This window comes from Trematomus bernacchii, unplaced genomic scaffold (assembly GCF_902827165.1).
Source record: "Trematomus bernacchii unplaced genomic scaffold, fTreBer1.1, whole genome shotgun sequence".
NCBI lineage: Eukaryota > Metazoa > Chordata > Actinopteri > Perciformes > Nototheniidae > Trematomus > Trematomus bernacchii.
Window position 1 is genome coordinate 5,935,262 of NW_022987582.1, and position 19,809 is coordinate 5,955,070.

At 45.3% G+C, this 19,809-nt stretch overlaps 1 protein-coding gene across 8 annotated transcripts in view; it reads left to right on the forward strand.

Annotated features, from left to right (window-relative positions):
• Nucleotides 1-17,470, forward strand: part of LOC117480685 (transcription factor HIVEP3) — a 41,351-nt gene extending 23,881 nt beyond the window's left edge. For 4 of the 8 annotated variants that reach the window (XM_034128100.1, XM_034128102.1, XM_034128099.1 and 1 more), the window contains 8 exons: nucleotides 4,219-6,517; nucleotides 6,768-7,051; nucleotides 7,609-9,651; nucleotides 10,361-10,506; nucleotides 14,120-14,295; nucleotides 14,453-14,554; nucleotides 15,262-15,863; nucleotides 15,972-17,470. In XM_034128100.1, coding sequence (XP_033983991.1) covers nucleotides 4,546-6,517; nucleotides 6,768-7,051; nucleotides 7,609-9,651; nucleotides 10,361-10,506; nucleotides 14,120-14,295; nucleotides 14,453-14,554; nucleotides 15,262-15,863; nucleotides 15,972-16,589 — 5,943 coding nt within the window. In that variant the 5' untranslated portion in view covers nucleotides 4,219-4,545 and the 3' untranslated portion in view covers nucleotides 16,590-17,470. Of the gene's footprint in view, nucleotides 1-2,023; nucleotides 2,311-4,218; nucleotides 6,518-6,767; nucleotides 7,052-7,608; nucleotides 9,652-10,360; nucleotides 10,507-14,119; nucleotides 14,296-14,452; nucleotides 14,555-15,261; nucleotides 15,864-15,971 lie in introns of all 8 variants that reach the window. The other 4 variants (XM_034128096.1, XM_034128097.1, XM_034128101.1 and 1 more) reach the window with 3 other exon arrangements.
• The last annotated feature ends 2,339 nt before the right edge of the window (nucleotides 17,471-19,809 follow it).

A 19,809-nucleotide genomic window follows, 5' to 3' on the forward strand; every position in this document is an offset into this window, starting at 1 on the left:
AGACACCAGAAACTAGTTCACACAACAAATCCCGGCATATGAGACTGCTCTGTGAATTACATACAGAATAAGGAAACCAGAAGGGTGTGTTCACAGTTTGTCATTTTCTTACTCCGTCTAATATTAGCTTTGTGGTTTTCATCTGACATCTTCAATCAAAAGAACAGCAGCATTTAGGTTTGATTTAACATCCGCATCAGTGGCTTCCCACTCTCACCTCAGCCTAAAAATAGATCAGAGTGAAGATTGCTCATCGATAAGGTGAGAGAAATGTATATAACCTGTGTGCTTCACCACAAGTGTTAACATCCTCAACTGATTTATATTGAGCCAATAGAGCATTAAAGTGTTGCACGTAATACGTAGTTGCCGTTGATGAAGTAATCTCTGTGGAATGAGGATGATGAGAAAGGAAAGCCCCTCGTCAGACAGCAGGAGGATGAGTGTATGCAGGGTAGGTCACCTCAGGGCACGGCTTCTGATTGGCTGGTCTGACGTCTCGCAGCAGATTCAGGGCTGCTGTGTGTTCGTGGCTATGGGGAGAGGAGTACTGTACACTGTATGTGCGCTGTGGGGTGCATGTGTGGCTTAATGTAGGCTAGACTCAGGCTTTCCTTCTTCCTGGCAAGTCCCTGGCTCTGTGTTTCCCCTGCTCAGAGCTGGCAGTCTAGACTGCCATGAATAATGTAAGCAGTGCTCTCCCCAACCTTAAAAACCCTCTAATCGCCCTGTTTAAGGGCCGCATCAACGTCTATGCCAAAGATCATTAAACTTACACTCTGATAACTGACTACATGAGCAAAGACATTTATTACAGCGGGGTTGAGGAGGACAATTGGTCTTGGTCCTTGTGCTTTCCCTCCTGCTCAATCCTTGTATTTTATATTCGCACGTCATGCTTCCTGCTCTTCTTCTTCTACTACGTCACAACCAGCGATACACGCATTTTTTACCCCCTTTCTTTTATCTATTGTTTTTATTCTCATCCAATTGTATCTCTAAAATGCAAGCGTAAAAGGATCAACTCTTGTCAGTCAGGATCTGATATAAGAACTTAGCGAACTGTAGTGGTGGACATTAACTAAATACATTTACTCAAGTACTACCAATACTTTTATATATTACCGGCTTCAACATTAAAGTAGTGAACACATTTATTCTTCCAATAAATACTAATGCAATCCAACATATCATCTGAAACTTGTAGAGAATGAGTACTTTAAATGTGAGTACTTTAATTATATTTGTGAAGGACTTCTACTTAACAGTGTATTTATACACCATTACTGCCTTTACTTCAGTAAACGTCCTTCACCATTGGCGGGCTCCATTCCCTCTTTATCTAACCTCTCTGCAGACTCCAGAGAGTGATGTGTCTCTTTGGCTCAACAGCTCGAGTCAGAAAAGGGCTGCCATCACATACAAAAGTCTTCCTGTACATTTGAAAAGGTGGAAGATGAGCAAATGAAAACAGAGAAGTGAATTATAATTGCTGTTGATTCAGTTTGTTGTGCTGCCTAATTGCTGTGTCCTGATGGTAAAAGTCTGTTGTAATCAAAGAAACACACACTCGACAGACTATCTGCCCTCAGCAGATGTGGGGGAACGCGGAGACGGAGCCGAGAATCTGTCAAGTTGTTTCCAAGAGGAAGACTGATTCTCTTCCTTTTTTTTTTTACCCTCCACTGTAAACTGGCTCTAATGAAGGCTGACTGTGAAGAGTGTTTTTTTTTTTTTAAATATTGTGAGAGCAAAAGTGTAGCTCATTAAAAAAAAAAAAAAAACTGTCAGTGCTGCCTTGCCATCGCAGGCACCTTGAGCTGCAGTCTGCAGCCACTGGATCACTGATTCAGTCTTTTTCTATCTTCCCCACCTCTTCTCACGTCATCCTGCACTCTTTCTTACCCATACTTTATCTGCATATAATATCATCTATACATTTTCTATCTTTTACCCCTCAGATTCTGCATTAGCTCTGTACCCGTACCGACCCCTTGTTATCCTCTCTCCTCTTTAATGTCAGAGGTGGTGCTCGCTGTCTGCACCATCACAGAGATCTACAGCTGTGAGGTGAACACACGCAGCGTCCTCCTTCAGTGAGCGCTGATCTGCAGAGGGGGGAGAAAATAGTGTCAACGTCTTGGGCGATGATTGATGCTCTGGATGAGCCTGTGCTGGGACTGTCAGCAGTTGGGCATGGCTGCTCAGTGAAAATGTTATGATTAGCCCCATCCATTCCCAGAATGTGTTTTGATTGGCCGCGATACAAGAATCTTGTGTCTGGAGCTGAAACGGAGCACAGGATTTGTAGTAAGTGGGGAATATTACAGAACATACATCTTGATAAAAGGGGAGATTTTGTCGCGCCCGCTAGTCTCTGTGATCAGCTATATTGGCACCTTATAAACACAGCTCTGTAGTAGTGTGTGAGTGGGAAATATTACACTACATCGGTCTTGATAAAAGTTTTTTTTTTTTTTTACAGGCTTCATAACAAGCAGCCCTCATTAACACTGAACCCTGGTGCCTGTATACCAGCAGAGTGTGAGGGGCTGAGGCTGAAATGCAGTTGCTGTCAAATCCCTTTATCCACTAAAAAGCAGCTCCCCCTCCATTTACCCCCTTTGGCCTAAGTGCCAGATCAGATAAGGATAGGCCATATTTCCAACATTTGTTTTGACACCTTGCCTTGACACTGTGGTCTTCTCTGCCGTGAGCTGCTCTGACTCCTGCAGACTGGGCCAGTCATGGGTCGGATATGAATCAGATATGTCTCTTTTAGAGTCAAAGTCTCAATTTGAAGGGAATTTGAAGGAAGTGTTTGTACAGTATGTGGAAATACACATATGCCTGTGAGCTGAGATCACCATGCCAGTAACAGAACATCTTCATCCCACATTTCTAAATAGATTTACAGCAGCTGTGCCTCTGTCTCCTGAATCACTGCACACTATCCGCTTATTAAGAGTTGAAGCCAGGGCAGACGAGAAGCAATAACATGTTGATGATGCAATTACCTTGATAATGTGCACATTACAACACTGACCTCGCTCAACACTACGCCTGAAATGTAACACGATTTGTCATAGTATGATATGTAGGGGCAATTCTTAATAAGGGAGTTTGATAGGACACTAATGATTTTGGCCTCCTGCCCTACCAACATAACTCTTTTTCAGACTGCATGGCAGGCTTTTTAGCAACCTTTAGACGTCAAGGAGCTTGAATAATCATTACCAGATTGTGTGTGTTTTGCTCAGCTGTTTATCAACAGAACAGGAACTTTATTTATTAAAAGGTCCCATGTCATGGCCATTTCTACTGATCATAATTCCATTGTTGAGGTCTACTAGAATAGATTTAAATTGTGCAATTTTCCAAACTCACATTGGTTTCTCATACAGCATCTCTGTATAGTATGTGTATTCACCAGGTATTCACTCTCTGTCCTAAACGGCTTGTTGGAGCTCCTGCCCCCCCCCTCCCTGTGAGCCCAGTGTGCTCTGATTGGTCGGGACGTTGCGAGGCTCGCTGCTGCGAGGAGCGGACAGGTTTCCGGGTCGGCGATACAGCGAGACACAGCGAAACTCATCCTGAGCACACACAAACACTCACAGCCGAAGTAAAAACAATAAGTGTGGCTTGATATTGAGTAATTAAGAAAAAGGTTTATAACGCTGTGAGAATGGGTCTGCGGAGAGCATTTCTCCGCGATCCCAACTCGTCTATTACCAGCGTTCAGGGAGCTCTATGCAAGTCAATGGGGACTCCCTGTTAGTTAGCTAAGGGATCCTGGTGTGTGAGGTGCTCCACGGATTGGTCCAATCCGGTCATTTGTTGTTGATTTGGGTGTTCACACGTCAGAGAACCCAGGAAGAAAACAATGGAAAAAGAGAAATCTCCAACGAGGCGTTCTGGGGCAGCATAGACAGGTCTTTTCTGTGTTAGAGTTTTACTCGCTACAGGGTGTACTTTGAGGGTTTTAGACTCTGCAGACCGTTTACATGCATAAAAACCTTCATAACACACAAGGGGACGGGTAATAACCGGGAAAGCATGACATGGGCCCTTTAAATTTGTTTCGTCTAAGAAAAATGTTTTATTCCTGTTTTTTTATTTGTAAAGTGAAGCATTTCTTACAGTACTTTTGCATGCTGTTAATCTCTGTGACCAAATCTTTTTTTAAGAATCTAAAGATTTTTCTGTGTTTCTTTTCAGAAGCAAACACTCGTGACAACCAACAAAGGAGAAGCAGAGAAGACCTTGGGAGGGCTGTTAGAATGGCTGAGGCTGGACAGAAGCAGAGCTGCTTTGTACAGAGACATGATCCATGTTTACCTGCAGCCGTGCAGCTCCAGGGCATCTTTTAATGATGCCTCATTTGGTCCTCTTGAATAACTCTTGGCCCACTCTCAAAAAGGCCCTCCATTGTGATTTACAGTCGTCAATGTTCCCCTGCCTCTGACCTCTCAGCTGCCATGCGGTTTGCCCCATGAGGCTCTGAGAGCCCCTCCGTGTGTGTCTGTGAGGCCTCCTCCCCACTCTATGGAGGCTGAGCCCAGCCGTCCGGCTGATGGGGAGCGCTCAGGAAGGCAGGAGCAGCATGAGACTGCTGAATCCTCTCTAGGATCTGTCCCACCTCAGCAGCCCCAGCAGCCTCCTACCCCTCGCCCTTCACACAGAGCTTTGGGCCGCCTGCAAAATCGCCAACCCAAGCGCTCCGACCTTCTGCTTCGGTTACAGCAGCAGCAAGCGGTAACATGGCAGAATTCGGACAGCGCAGGTCCCTCAGGAGGCAGCTTCTGCTCTCCAGCTTCCTCATCAAGCTCATCCCTCCTGTCTACTTCCTCCAACCCGGGTGAGCATGTTCATGGGGTCCCATCTCAGTCCAGCCAAGACAACCCAGAAGGAGTCAGCTCACCCAGAAAAGGGGAAAAGAAACCCCAAAAACCAGGGAAATATGTGTGTACTTATTGCGGCCGTCCATGTGCCAAGCCAAGCGTTCTTCAGAAACACATTCGCTCCCATACGGGAGAAAGACCCTACCCTTGTGCCCCCTGTGGCTTTTCATTCAAGACCAAGAGCAACCTGTACAAGCACCGCAAGTCCCATGCCCATCGCATTAAAGCGGGGCTATCGTCCAGTCGTGATGAGCCCAGTTTGAGTGGACCCGAGGGCAGTGGCGTTGGAGAAGACCCTGAGGAACACACAGAAGGAGAAAGCACTGAGTCTGAAGAAGAGACGGGCCAACATAGGAAGTCCTCCTCAAAGGTAATGTTGGGCCAGCAGAGAAAAGGTGGTAAGGAGCCGCTGGGAGGCTCAGAGGAGAGCCAGAGGCCTGAAGACTCTCAGGCTGTCAAGCAAAGGCTGGCACTGAGGCTTAGTGAAAGGAAACGTGGCCCGAAGACTTCTTCAGATGACCGTCTTTCATCCCTCTCCACGTCATCTTCCTCTCTGGGCCCCGGCAGCAAGGGCAGCACAGAGTCTGGCTACTTCTCCGGATCAGGCAGCACTGACCTGTCCCAAGTTAGTCCTCCCAGTGCCAGTGCCAAAACCTACGCAGAAATTATTCTAGGTAAATATGGAAGGCTGGGAGGGCAGCAGCGCAGTCCCCATCAGCAGCAGCCTCATACTTCACTTTCTTCATCCTCAGGAAGGGAGGAGAAGAGCCTTACTTTCACTGTACCCAAAACCCAAGTAATAGAACACATAACTAAACTCATCACTATCAATGAAGCGGTAGTGGACACCCGTGAGATTGACAGTGTGAAGCCCAGACGCTCCTCTCTGTCCAGGAAGAGCAGCATGGAATCGCCCAAATTTACCACCCCTAAAGATCCCTACGCATTTGATCCCAAAGGTGAAGCCCCTGGCCCCAGTGGTTTGAAGCACCTTCGACATCCTGAGGCAGATCCAACGGGAACCCAGGAGCTGTCAGGGGCGCCTCTGCTAAGAAGCCACTCAATGCCATCCTCTACCAGCCAAGGAGAGCCCCCCAGCTGCGGCACCATGTCTCCCGGAGGTTACCGTCTCTGCCAGTCCTTCGATGAGAAGAGGACAGAGATAAGGGTTGGCCATGTCCAGCGTATGCTGAGGCGCCAGCCTGCCATAGAAGTTCCCCTGGGAGCTGAGCTCATGCTGGAAGACTCTGACCCCACTTCTTCCTCCTCCGCCAGGCAGCAACAACAACAGCTAAAGAGTCAGAGCCTGTTGGACTGTGAAGCATGCGGGGCCCACTTCCAACACAGTGAAAGCTACGAGGCCCACAGAGACATGTGCCCAAGACAGCAAACCCTGGAACAAGAGAGCAGGGAGACAAGTAGAACAAGCAGGGAGGATCGTCCCCAGATGATGATGCACTTTAAGTTCCGAGCCCTGGCCATGGCGGTGAGGAAGAGGAGGAAAGAGGAAAGTCTAGAGGAGGACCCTCCCAGCCCTGGATCTGTAGCCACTTCAGGAAACTCTGCAGGCCTCAACCCTGTGCCAAGCAGACCAGAGCACAGCCAAGCCCTCTCAGGTTTGTTTATGTTTCCCTGCAGATCAAATTATAACAACATTATCCTGTGTTAGCAACACTTCTGTTCTATCATTCATTTGTATGCTCTTTAAAATCTTAGAAATGTGAATGACCAAACAATTATTTCAAAAATGCTAATATCGGCATATACATAATTAAAGTCGAAGAAATGTGGGAAATGACACTACACTATAGATAATTGTTTGTATACCAATATAAAGGAATGGTTGTTTCTTTGGTTTGTTTCTAGGTTTTCAGATTGAGCCAAAACAACAGCCGCAGCAGGACAGGAAGGGTGTGTCTGTCATCCAACACACAAGCTCTTTTGAGAAGCAGGAGAGCATGTCCACGGAGAGTCAGAAACCAGAGCTCAGAGAAAGTCAGCAAACACAACAACCAGAGCCAAAACCATCACCCTCGACATCTCGCCTGATCCGCCAGCCCAACATCCAGGTGCCAGAGATCTTTGTTACCGTGGAGCCCGATGCTGATATGCCATCTGTGTCGCCGCCAGCGACAGCATCCACATCCAAGGTATAGGATTACACAAGGCTATATTTGTTTGCACATTTTACACAGTTTGATTACCTTTGTTTTCTCCCTCCCCTCAAATAAAGGTGAAACATTCATTGATTAAAAAGGGAAATTGGTATTTTGTTTCTTTGTCTAAGTTGCAAATGGGGACAACGTTTTGGATAGTCCAGTATTGAGCGACAGAGCTGCAGCTGTCATTTACGAAGATGGGCTTCCTTGTGATTCCGCACCATCAATGCATGTACACTAAAAGTGATTGTTTTTGCCATTGATTTTTGCACAGATTGTCGGCATTAAAATATCACTGTTAATGAAAAGACTCCCAATGTAATCAGTGGACATATGAAACATTTGTAGTGTGTACAGCGTCTGCCGGCTTAAACACTCACTCAATACTGGACCAACCTCAAAAATGTAGTTACTTAGACCAAAAGCATGGGAAAAACAATCGAAAGTAGAGTAAAGTTACCCTCTATGGTTGTATTTAGCAGGTGAGCAGTCAATATCCCTTCATCTTACATGTAATGTTGGATTAGTAAACTATTTATCTGTCATAGGAGATGGAGAGAGTGGAGGAGTTCCAGTGGCCTCAGCGTAGCCAGTCCCTGGCCCAGCTCCCTCCAGAGAAGCTGCCACCAAAGAAGAAGAGACTCCGCCTGGCAGAAGCAGCACAGTCCTCCGGAGAGTCTAGCTTTGAGTCTGTGCCTCGCAGCCCCAGTCAAGAGAGCAACATCTCCCACACTTCAAGCCCTTCTTTTGAGGACACATCACGATCCGAGCCTGCCGCCTGGGCCTCCTGCAGCCAAAGCTCCCAGATGTTGATGGTGCCATCCACTTCCTACCAACACCACCAAAGCCACAAGGAAATGAGGCGCTCGGCCTCAGAGCAGACCCCAACCAGTCCCCAACAAACAGAGCAGATCTCCGAGGGCAGAAGTAAATCCTTTGATTATGGGTCGCTGTCCCATCAGCAGCCTGCCTCCTCCTCCTGGAAAGAAAGGAGAAAGTGTCTCCTTGTAAAGCATGCCACCTTAGGGGAACCTGAGCAGGAGGAGGGGGCCAGCACCAATCAGCTGTCCAGAACGGAGAGTCCAAAGCCTGGGCCTTCCCGCTCCATCCATCCTTCACTTTACTCAACAAAGGCAAGCTCCCGGTTCAGCTTGGACGCCACGGGGAAATCCCTGCAGCTGCTACAGCCACACATCTTTCCACCCTCTCATGATGTGCTCTCTCTGCAGCAGGCATTTCCCCAACAGTCGCTATCCCAGCTACTCCCCGTCAACACAGCCGTCTCTGAAGTACTGTCCACCCAAATCATCCATAGAGCCTTCTTACATTCCCACACAGCCCCTCCATCTATACAGATGCACCCAGCACAGCACATCCACATGGCAGAACAGTTGGGTATACCTTTCCATCAGCTTCCTGCTATTGTTCCTCTTCAGTTCTCTTCCAGGACTAGAGAGAACCAGGCTGTGTACTTGCCTTTTCCTCCAAGACTTGCTGCTCGTGTTGCTTCCCCTCTCACTACAGAGAGCAGGCCCTCCACCTCTTCCATATCTTCTGCCTTTACACATCAATCCCTTGTAAGAATCTCCTACCACCACCCACGGCCGATCATCGCCACATGCCTGGCTCAGCTTACACCAGTAGTGTCACTTGTGGTGCCAGTGCGCCTCCAGACACATATACCTACCTACGCCAGTGCCATGTATACCACTCTGTCCCAGATGTTTGCCTCGTCATACTCACAGGAACCCATTTCTTGCACAGCTATGGTCATCATGGGCCAGGTGGAGCGGGACAAGCTGCAAAGGTCCTACTTGAAGGTCCCTTCACCAGACATCAAGAGTCTTCTTCCTCTGTCTCTGCCCACCGAGCTGGCCTCAGGATCTCTGGAGGGGTATGGGCCACTGGGGGCAGGAGGGAGTAAACGCATGCTCTCTCCTGCAGCCAGTCTGGAGCTCAGCACAGAGGCCCAGCGTCACCAGAAAAGGGTAAAAGAGGGGGAGGAAGGGGATCAACATAAGGCAGGAGAGGAAGAGGATGAGAAGCGGGAGGAGGAGGACGTAGAACAGAAGGTTCTACATCAGGAAGAAGAAAGTAAGACACCTGGGAGAAAACTGGAAGAGGAGGAGAAGAAACAGCCAGAGAGATTAGAGGGAGAATCTGTGAAAGTCGAGGGGGAGTCAGAGCAACTACCAGGGACACATCATTGGGAGGAAAAGAAAGAGGAAGATAAGGACTCTGAAAAGACAACCAAAAAAAAGGAGGGGGTGCCAGTTTTGGATAAAGGGGTTATTACACCGCCTACCCCTTCATATCCCAGCCTCAACACCTCCGCCTCAGTCAACTGGTGCTACCTGAACTATGTCAAACCCAACCCGTCCACCCTGAGGGACCCCCGTAGCTCCGTCTATTCTACCTGGAGTGTCAGTGCGCACAACCCCAACCTGCCGGGCCTCAGCACTAAGGTGGCCATGTCTCTGCTATGCTCCAAACAGAAGCACTGCTCCGAGACGTACACCATGGCCACGGCCCCCACCCCGGCCAAAAGCAGGTTGGCCCCTGCCAGTAGCAGGACCCCACGTGTGTCCGAGGTAAACGTGATCACAATTTACACCACTTTATTTATGAGTTATTGTAGACCACTCTGTTTAAAGGTCCCCTATTGTACTGTTTCTCATCAATATATTATAGGTCTCAGATATATACAAAACATGTCTCTGAAGTGTTTGGCTCCAAATACCAAACAGATCATGCATTGTAGCATCCCATGAACCCCTCTGTTTCAGCCCTGTTTCAAAAGTGCTGATTCTCTGTCTGTTACTTTAGATGAAAAAAAGTACCACGCCCCTCTGAGAGATATTTGGTTAAAAAGAACACAATGGTGCTCTAGGAGGAGATTCAGGTGATAAGGTGGGGGGGGGGGGGGGTTACCTTGGTTGGTGATTGGCTAATGGTTACACAAGCCAAAAAATCGTTATGACATCATTAAGTGGCCAAAATCTGATCAGCTCATTTTCAGACAGGTTTTTATATAAATGGATCAGGACAAAAAGAGAGAATCTTTTTTCCTGAAACTTTCAGAATCTCTTTCCACAGAGGGGACACATGTTTATGTACAAAATACATGAGAAAGTGGATTTTGCATAATAGGTGACCTTTAAGAGACCTTAAACTTCCTTAACTATTCACTCTTTAACTATCTATTAAAAGGTGTACTTCATGGGAACTCTTTTAACAATAAAAAATGTAACATTTGATTTTAAGTTGTTTTGAATTTGTCTATGTGTGTCTTGAGTGTAGGTACATGCCACCCCACCCAGCACCCTCACCAGAGTAAAGGATGAGGAGCCGAACGACAAGGAAGAGCCTAAAGAGATGAGGGAGGAGGAAGAACCCTCCACCTCCAAACAGAGCGAGCCGCCTCGTGTTCGCATCTTTGAAGGCGGGTAAGAACATCTTTTAATTAAATATTTGCAAATAATTGCGGTGTGCCTCATTACACAAGTCATCTGTTTTTCTGTCGCAAACCAACGCCTGATGACGGAAGGAAAACAAGTAGGGAGAGCTGAGAGTATCTTTTTAACAGATGGGACGCACTGAAACCCGCAGGGACTTCATTTGTACCTGCAGCCAAGCTTTTTCCTCTTACTGCTGCCATGAAAGCCTGTGTTTTAGAAATGTTCATTCGGAGAGATAGGTGTGTGTGTGTGTGTGTGTGTGGTTGTGTGTGTGTGTGTGTGTGTGTGTGTGTGTGTGTGTGTGTGTGTGTGTGTGTGTGTGTGTGTGTGTGTGTGTGTGTGTGTGTGTGTGTGTGTGTGTGTGTGTGTGTGTGTGTGTGTGTGTGTGTGTGTGTGTGTGTGTGTGTGTGTGTGTGTGTGTGTGTGTGTGTGTGTGTGTGTGTGTGTGTGTGTGTGTGTGTGTGTGTGTGTGTGTGTGTGTGTGTGTGTGTGTGTGTGTGTGTGTGTGTGTGTGTGTGTGTGTGTGTGTGTGTGTGTGTGTGTGTGTGTGTGTGTGTGTGTGTGTGTGTGTGTGTGTGTGATTGGGTGTGTGTTAAAGGTGGGGTAGGTAAGTTTGAGAAACCGGCTCGAGATACACTTTTTGTTATATTCCATGGAATGCTCTTAACATCCCGATAGCAATGAATATCTTAAGTGCTTTGACAAAAAATCCATAAAGAAATATCATCTGTGGAAGCCGTAGTACTGTAAAAAGGGACCAATCATTTTAGCTGGCCCGGCTAAAGTAACTGGATGGCCTACCTGCCTGTCAGCCTTCCATCTGTGCACAAACTTATCTCGTGCCCTCATTGGTCATGTGCGCGTTCGTGTGTGTTGGAGGAGGGGCTCTGTAAGGAAGTGGCAGATTTTCTCCGGTTGTGTATTTTCAAATTCTAGCGATCTCGAACCGGTTTCTCAAACTTACCTACCCTACCTTTAATAGGGACAATGTGTAGCCATTTCACTTTGTGAGACTCTAATGTATACCTTTTTTCTTATGGTTGCATAAGTTACTAAGAAGACACAACGCAACAGTTTGAAGCAATCTGCAAGCATTTAGTATCAGTCATGATTGGCATGCGCATGTGTTTTTCTACAAACCTGTACACTTTTTTACACTTTTCTACATTCATGTATAGATTAGATTTGGGATTAGATTCAATTTGTTTGTCATTGCACAGAATACAATTACTTATACACACATTGTGCTAAAGTCTGAGTGACTGTCCAGAACATCCTCTGTACCAGTTCTAACGTGTTTAGTGTTGAACGTTTCCCAGCTCTGTTTACATTGAAGCAAATACAAGAAAAGAGATGGAAATGATGGATTGGAAATAAAATGCTCCCAATTAAGAAACTCACAAGAAAACTGTTTGTAGTTTGATAGGAACAGATTTAGTTTAAAAGAGCTATCGCGTAAGGGATTTTTAGGGATGTGTTTTGCTATGTGCTGCATGCACATTTAAGGCCTGTATTTTTAGTTAATGTGCGGAAAGATTGAGTGTGAAGGGGTTGTCTGCCTTACAGTAGATAAGGCGCTAATTACCAGTCTTTATCATTTGCAGCAACGCATTACACACATTCAGGGAGTGCATTTTCATCCATAAACAGCCTACAGCTTCCTCACGTCCTCTGTTTCCATCACACCAACCCTCCTCCTTCTGTTCATGCTGCCTGTGTCACTCTGGCAGCTCTTGCACTTTTACTTACCTATGTCATGTTTTCTCTTCATTCCTTTCCAAGCTCCTCTGTGTCCTCTACTATGTTTTCTCTGTGCATGCAAATAAGCACAGCTCCTCTGAATGTTTTGTACCCTGACTCTGTTAGCACTCATTATCCCTATCTCCCTTTTGACGACCCTTTGAAATCATGACTACGTGCCACTCATTTCATCCTGGAGATCCAGAAACACTTTCTTATCTGTGAATATGCATCGTACAGCTTTGTTTATGTTCCAGTGACTTCCCCAATCTTATCCCGATCCCATTTCAAAGATCCCTTTTAAAAAGAGGGGAGCAGGGGTCTCTAGAGTTTATTATTATCACAAAGCTAAAGAACAAGTTACAGAGCTAACAGATATTGGATCAAGGCAGCTTTCTCCTTATGTCTTAGCAATTAAGCGAGCAAATTGGCTCATTCCTGGTGGCAGCAGAAGTCCGTGGAACATCAGCTTTAATCCCCCTTTAGTGAGCACAAGCTGAACTCTAGATTCTGTTCAAACATGCAGATTGATTTGCATGGTGTAAGTGGTTAACACGGCAGATTTGTCACTTTTAACCACAGTGGTGAAACAGGCACATAGGGCTTACAGTAAGTGTCAAAAGGATTGTTTATATCTACCTGCAGTGTTTCCTTTTACTGTTATTCAGAAATTCAGTGGCCCTATCAATCAATCAATCACACCCTGGTTGAAAGCGCTATTCACTTCACCAATCTGCCAAGAAGCCGTAAAGCTACAGCACCAGCAAGGGCAGATTGTCGGTTGAGACGTGCTGCTGATTTAATGCTCAATGTGTGAAGTGCGACTTCTGTCTTGTTTTTACTGAAGTGTGGGTGGATATTTTTAGCAGTGGCAAGAAACACTTGCCAGTTAACAGTCAGCAGATCCTGAATGAATACAACATAATGCCACTGTTGAGACTATATTACAGTTGTGTAACAATTTGTTATGGTTTGCTGGTTCTGTTATACAACAGGGAGCATTCACAGCCTGGGTTCTTGTAGTTTTAGCGCCTATCCTTTAATTAAACACAGTCAACAAACATTGAATGTTTACAGTCCAGAATATATTGTGCGTCCTTTCATGAGCGAGGGCAGAGTTTTTCATCGAGGACAATTCATTCAAATGTGATGTCAAATGTCTGCGGTCCACTGCGTTCACAAATAGTCTTTTGGTAAACATTAAGATTGAGTATAAACAATGTTTTTGTGGACCAGAGCTAAATGCGGTGCCTATTTTTTATATATAGTGTCTATTTTAGGTTGTTGGCCATAGCCAGGCTTCCCTTCCCTCTCTTTAGCTGCTGCTGTTGTTGGCAGGGCCGCCCGGTCGCAGCAGAATAAGTATTCTCTGTGTGGCCAGGGTGTAGAGGAGGGAACAGCCGAGGGACTCAGTGCTGCTGGGGTTTTGGTGGGGCTTCCCCAACCAACTTCCATAGAGAAAGCCTTGTTTGACCAGTGTGTGTACATGTATTCATGCATTTGTGTCATCCACATTCGTCATTATTATTGAAGCTGCACTAATCAATGTTTTTCCAAAACAATGAGTCTAATGTGAAAGGGGTCAAAAATAATCATCACCTAATCTCCAGGAACTCTGGCCACACCCTACAATGTTGGCTGTTGTCTCCAGAGGCTAACCACTTTAGCTAGCTGCAGCTTTAAAATGTAATTCAATTTCATTCAAATAATATACCTTCCACTACGGATATTCAATGAAAAAGCAGTGCATCTAGCTCCTAGATTTACCACAAAGTGAAATCAGGGATATACAGTACATGTAGATTGTGATTTTGTAGTGATCGAACCCCTTATCTTTCTCCTCTCTCGCTCTCTTTCTTAGATATAAGTCCAATGAAGAGTATGTTTATGTGAGAGGTCGCGGCCGGGGGAAGTACATATGTGGAGAGTGTGGCATCCGCTGTAAGAAGCCTAGCATGCTGAAAAAGCACATCCGAACGCACACAGATGTCCGTCCGTACATTTGCAAACACTGCAACTTTGCCTTCAAAACCAAAGGTAAGCAGTTAATACAACGTTACTAAAAACATTCATACTGCTATTCTTCCCATTATATTTGAGCCACTTGCTTCTTCCTGTTTCTGTTGTTGCAATATCCTCATTTTCCTTTCCCAGAGTGAGTTCATGTCAATGTGCTTTTCTTTTTCCTTCCTAGGGAACCTTACTAAACACATGAAGTCAAAGGCTCACGGGAAGAAATGCCAGGCTATGGGAGTATCTGAGTCATCACTGGACGAGCCAGAGAGCGAGGAAACAGGTACTTAAGAGGGGATGGGAAGGCATCTCACATGTTTCCTATCCGCTGTAGAGAAATATTGGTACACTGCTGGATGAACTTCTGCCTCTGAAGAATTGTAGCTGCTCTGCACTGACAGCTTATGCAACGACATGTTCTATTCTAAAAAAGCAGAAGATGAATGAATGAAGAATACAGAGCACCTCACAGTCCCCAGATGTGTTTTCTGCAGTCTACTTTGTTCTCAGGGATGTGTTGCTGACGTATGGCAAAACGCATTTCAACACTTAAGTCTGCCTCGAAGCCATCCACCTCACGATCTACTCCCTAACCTTCCCCTGCTCCCCCCCCCGCCCACCTCCATCTCTTTCTTGCTGACAGACTACACTCATCACAGCCAAGGACGCGCCATTTAAACCGTCGTTCCATTCACAAGGCTGTTGAGATAGTTTGTGAATAGAGGCATGGTGCTATTCAATTAAATTCCGGTCTTTTCATGCTCAGTCTATTTATAACATGGTTTTGATGGGTGGTGGGAGAGGTTTGTCGTAAAGATACAGTACGCTGTCCTAACCCTTTGTGCTTGTCCCTGAAAATTGTTCCGTTAATGTGTTTTTCGTGTCTCTTTGTGCGAGGATTTTTATTCACGACTTTGAATATTCAGTGCAGGACTTTGATAATGGATGTAAAGGGGATATCATTTCATGCTTCTGTTTTTGCACAAACAGCAGGAAGTGATGAGCGTGTGTGTGGCGCAGAGGAACAGGAGGAACATCAGTTTTCTGACGTGGAGGAGTCTGAGGACGATGACGACAACGATGATGACGATGAGGAGGAGGAAGAGGAGTCCCATGACGATCAACCGTCTTCCTGCTCGTCAGACAACCACCCATCGACAGGGGGGCGGTCCAGCTGCAGTAGGCGCTCTCAGCAGGACACCCCCGACCCCGAGCCCCCGGGACTCAGCCCTCCCCCGGGTCAGGAGCCCTGTCCGAGGGGAGTTTGGCCCAACAGAAGGGCCGCATCTCCAGGCAGCAGGAGGGCTCTGTTCTCCCGGCGGGGCTGGAAGGCGTCACCGAGGGCCTTCTCCCCCCGCAGTGAGAGCTGCTCCCCCCGCCTGGAGCTGTCCTCGCCCCGCAGACACATCTCACCTTCCCCTGAGAGAGGACCATCTCCCATCTGTCCCGTTTCTCCTCTTCGTCCCATTTCGCCCGGCTGCTACCGGTCGTCACATGCCCGGACCCCGCCTCCACCAATCAGGTTACAGCACAGGACCCCTGGATACCTGCCGTGGGAGAGCCCTGGAAATAAGGGTAGTCACGTCAAAACGGTGAGTCTTGTTCCTTATCACTTCACAATGTATTTCCTCTCAGTGCACAGTAACCTGTGTTCTGACAGTCCCTGAAATATAATGGTGAAGTTTTTGCTCCCTCTACAGGGGAGAAGAGGCGCAGCAGAGGGGCCGTCAGAAGCCAGCTTGTTTCCACCTGCCTTCCGTCACTCCAGCTGTGAAGGTTATCCTGGCCTCCAAACAACTGACAACATCTTCAGCCACCTTCCCATGCACTCCCAACAAGCCAAGCTCCCATATCTCATGATACCCATCGGAGGGATCCAAATGGTACAGGCCAGACCTCGATCCCACCCTACCACCCCCTCGTCCCCAACATCTCCCCCCATAGAGGGGCCTTCATTGGCTAGATTTGAATCCTACTGGGGCGGGACCCCCAGAACTCAGGGGCTCAGGACTCCCGGAGACGTGCATTGGTCGGAGCATCAGGCAGGAACAAGCCAGTCGTGGCGGAGCGTCCTAAGCACAGCATTAAACACGGAGTTAGAGACCACGGACTCAAAGCAATATGGCAGCTCGCACAGCTCCGCCCAGAGGCTCAGGCCTGCTTCTGAGGCCACAAAACACTGCGTCAGAGACAGTTCAGGAGCACCCGTTAGTAGGGCAGCCCTCATTGGACGGCAGCTGGAGGGGGAGGAGCCTAGGTCCGGTGATGATCAGGTGGAGGTGGGAGCTAAAGGGGACTCAGCCAAAACAGACACTTAACCTTGATGGGCCACGCATCCCCTTTTGCTTTATTGGTTGCTACACTAGTCTTGTTTTTTTTATTGCTTCTTTTTGATACAGTTTTCAATACTATTGTTAACTTAAATGTTTGTTCTTTGGCAATATTCAGGTTTGTTATACAAATGCACTTTTACTTTGTGAAAATATTGTCTATCTATATATATAAATGATATATATATATATAAATATATCCCTCCTTTATCCTTTATTGATACTGGTAATCTTAATGTGTGTTTAAATATGTGTAAAAAGGAATATGAATACATTTGTAAATGACCAAATCTTTAATCAAAAATAATTCAAATTTTGTCCAGTATTACTCAAATTGTTACTTGTGCCTTTTCTGTCCAGGTTTGTGTTTCGAGATGTACAGTGCCGATAAACAAAGAGAAGGCTGTGAAATTTTATATCCGCTTTTTTGTGTTTATGAGGGTTAATACTTGGGGTTTTTGATTGTTTCTCTTCTGAAGGCCATTGCTTTAATGCCAGGGTAACGGAGAGTGGCTCGGTGGTGGTGTTGAAGGAGCAGCGTGTCAAAGGAATTGCACTGAAGTTCTATTTTTATTACAAAGGATATTAGATTAGAATATATCTCTGTACAGGGAAGAACGCTCCTTATTTATTTTTATTTGATGACAAGGATCATTGTTTAAGTTTTTTTTTTCTTTTTACTTTTTTTCTATCGGAAAGAGGATGTTTTTTGTTACATCTGTGTGTCTTTTCCATGATGTTCATGTGACTTGAATTGATGACAATGATGAGGGATTGCATTTGGCTGGTACCGGAGGATTACGTGCCCTGCAGATTTCACACACAGCAACATTTCTAGTCATTGAAGAAATAAAGAAAAATGCACCAGACTGATTTGAGGTTGTGCCTTTCTTCGATTTACCTTATCTTTAATAGATTTTGTACCGTTATTCTTTATAATTGCAGTGTGGGAGGGTAAGGACAAATTGTGTTCCTCATGTTATTAACCACAGATCAGTGAAAAAAATTCAACATCAAAACTACGTCATAAACTTTCCTGCTTTCGGAAGAACACAAGACGGTGTTGGCGACTGTAGGTTAAACATGTATTTGTTATGCTTGTACTACGAGGCAGTCAGTTTGATTTCTTTCTCCTACTCTGTGGTGCAACTTTTGGTTCCAAATCGTTGTTTGCCATTCGTTTTGCGGTATGTCACGTAATATGATTGGTTGTATTTTTCAGCCCTTGTGTAATAACATTTGGTAAGCCACGACCCTTTTTAAATGTGTGTTTTCCCTTTGGAAAAGTTGTTTTTTCCTTTTGTGTTCATTGTCAAAAACAAGTCGTTTTTGTCCAACTGTAAAATATGTCTTCTAAAATGCTGTTGGCCATGGTGTGCTTGTCCACAGAAGCCCTGAGAAAAACATTCTGGTGATCCCTTTTCTAGCTTGTTTTCTCTCGTGAGTTTATGACTTAAAAACAAGTGAAATAAGCCATGATCATTTCTCTAATATCTCTTGTTGTTGTTGTAATACTCATTTTGGCCATAAGAGGCACCACTGCTTCATGCACTAAATAAGCATTCAAGTTTTCTGTCAGGTGAGTTGTTATTTCTGCATGGAGGGAATACAGCTAACCTGAAAGAAAACGTGAGGTAAATTATACGAGTATTACAACAGAGAATTACAATTGAACCTGAAAGAATCAGTCAACTGTTCACACATGAAACATGTTTCTGGCCAAACTTAAAGACAGTTTGAACTGGATCACAACAAAACAGTTTTCACCTGTCATTAACGCAGGAAAGAAATTAATGTAGATCAGGCTTAGAAAACTGATCACCAGAATGTGTCTTTCTACTTCCCTCCCAGGACTTACAAATCAATAGAGATGACTTGAAGAATATTATGATTAACGAAAACCCAGAGGTGGATGACGAAACACACATTGCCAGAATAACTTTATATTTGCATAAATCACCCAATTGAATTGTGCTTCAGGGATTGTACAACAGCCAAGTTGTTGTTCTGATGGTGGTGATGCACTGCTGTCTAAATTCTGCCAGTAGAGATGACATTTAGTGACAGTTACAGCCATATTATATGATTCACATCCTTTTTTTCAAACTATTCTCTGACCCCTTGTGACTCTTTTGAAAGCATGTGATGCTCATCCACTCATCCATTTTAGGTTTTCTTCGGTCGATGAATCAATATATTGAAAGCTAAATGACATAAATGTATGTTGTCATAAAAAACAACATAGCTTTTCTGTCTTCTGGGAGCAACAAGACCTTCTGTAGCAGTTGCAGCAGATACCATTATCTAATCCCCAACACTCATGTAATCATTAAAATATGTGACAGCTGGCATAAGAGGCAAAGAAGGGGCTCTGAAACATGACGGAAGAAACACTGGTGGCATTCTGGTTGCCATGGTTTTAGTCTTGATTGAGGTCAAGAGGTCACACACTCCACTCCTTAGTATTTCACCTTATCAGCTCAACTTGAACGTAGACAACATGTACATAAATCCCTGAAGATCTGGTTAGTTATATGGGTAAAATACAAAGTCATTCTGATATGATTCCAGATAAACGCCCATTTTTATTATATAGACACACATTTATTACTTTTATTACTTTATTGATTTTTACAAAGGTTAAACCCTCCATCATTATCTGTTATATCATAACATTTCCGTAACTATTTAAAGGAATGTCAAACTTTTTTCACATATCTGTATCACTTACATCCCTGCAGTGTTTTCCATTCAGTCTCACTGTGTTTATGTGTAGCAGCACAGCGAGAGGTGGATTACGTAAAGCTTGACTCGGGCACAGCCAGTGTGTTGACAAGAAGCCAAAAGATGTTTGCTGCTGTGACTTGACATTCCTTAGAAACATGTTACAAAAGAGGCAACGGGGAGGTGCTTTGTATTTTAGACAACTACATAAAAATAGTTTTAGGTGAATGATCTTTGAAAGCACTGTACATGCTGACACCGCAGAACAATTAGGGGTCAGTTATATTTTAAGGAGTTAACTGAGGTAAGGTTGCTTATTAAAAAGGCTGGCAAACACATTGGTGTGTCTGAGTAAACAAATTGACTTCATGACTCTTCCTTTAACTTGCTGTTCGGTTTTCTGAGACAACCAGTGTGATGTGATGTCTGTGGATGGGGGGGGACATCTGTGATCCAGAGGAAACTCAACCTATAACCTCTGGTG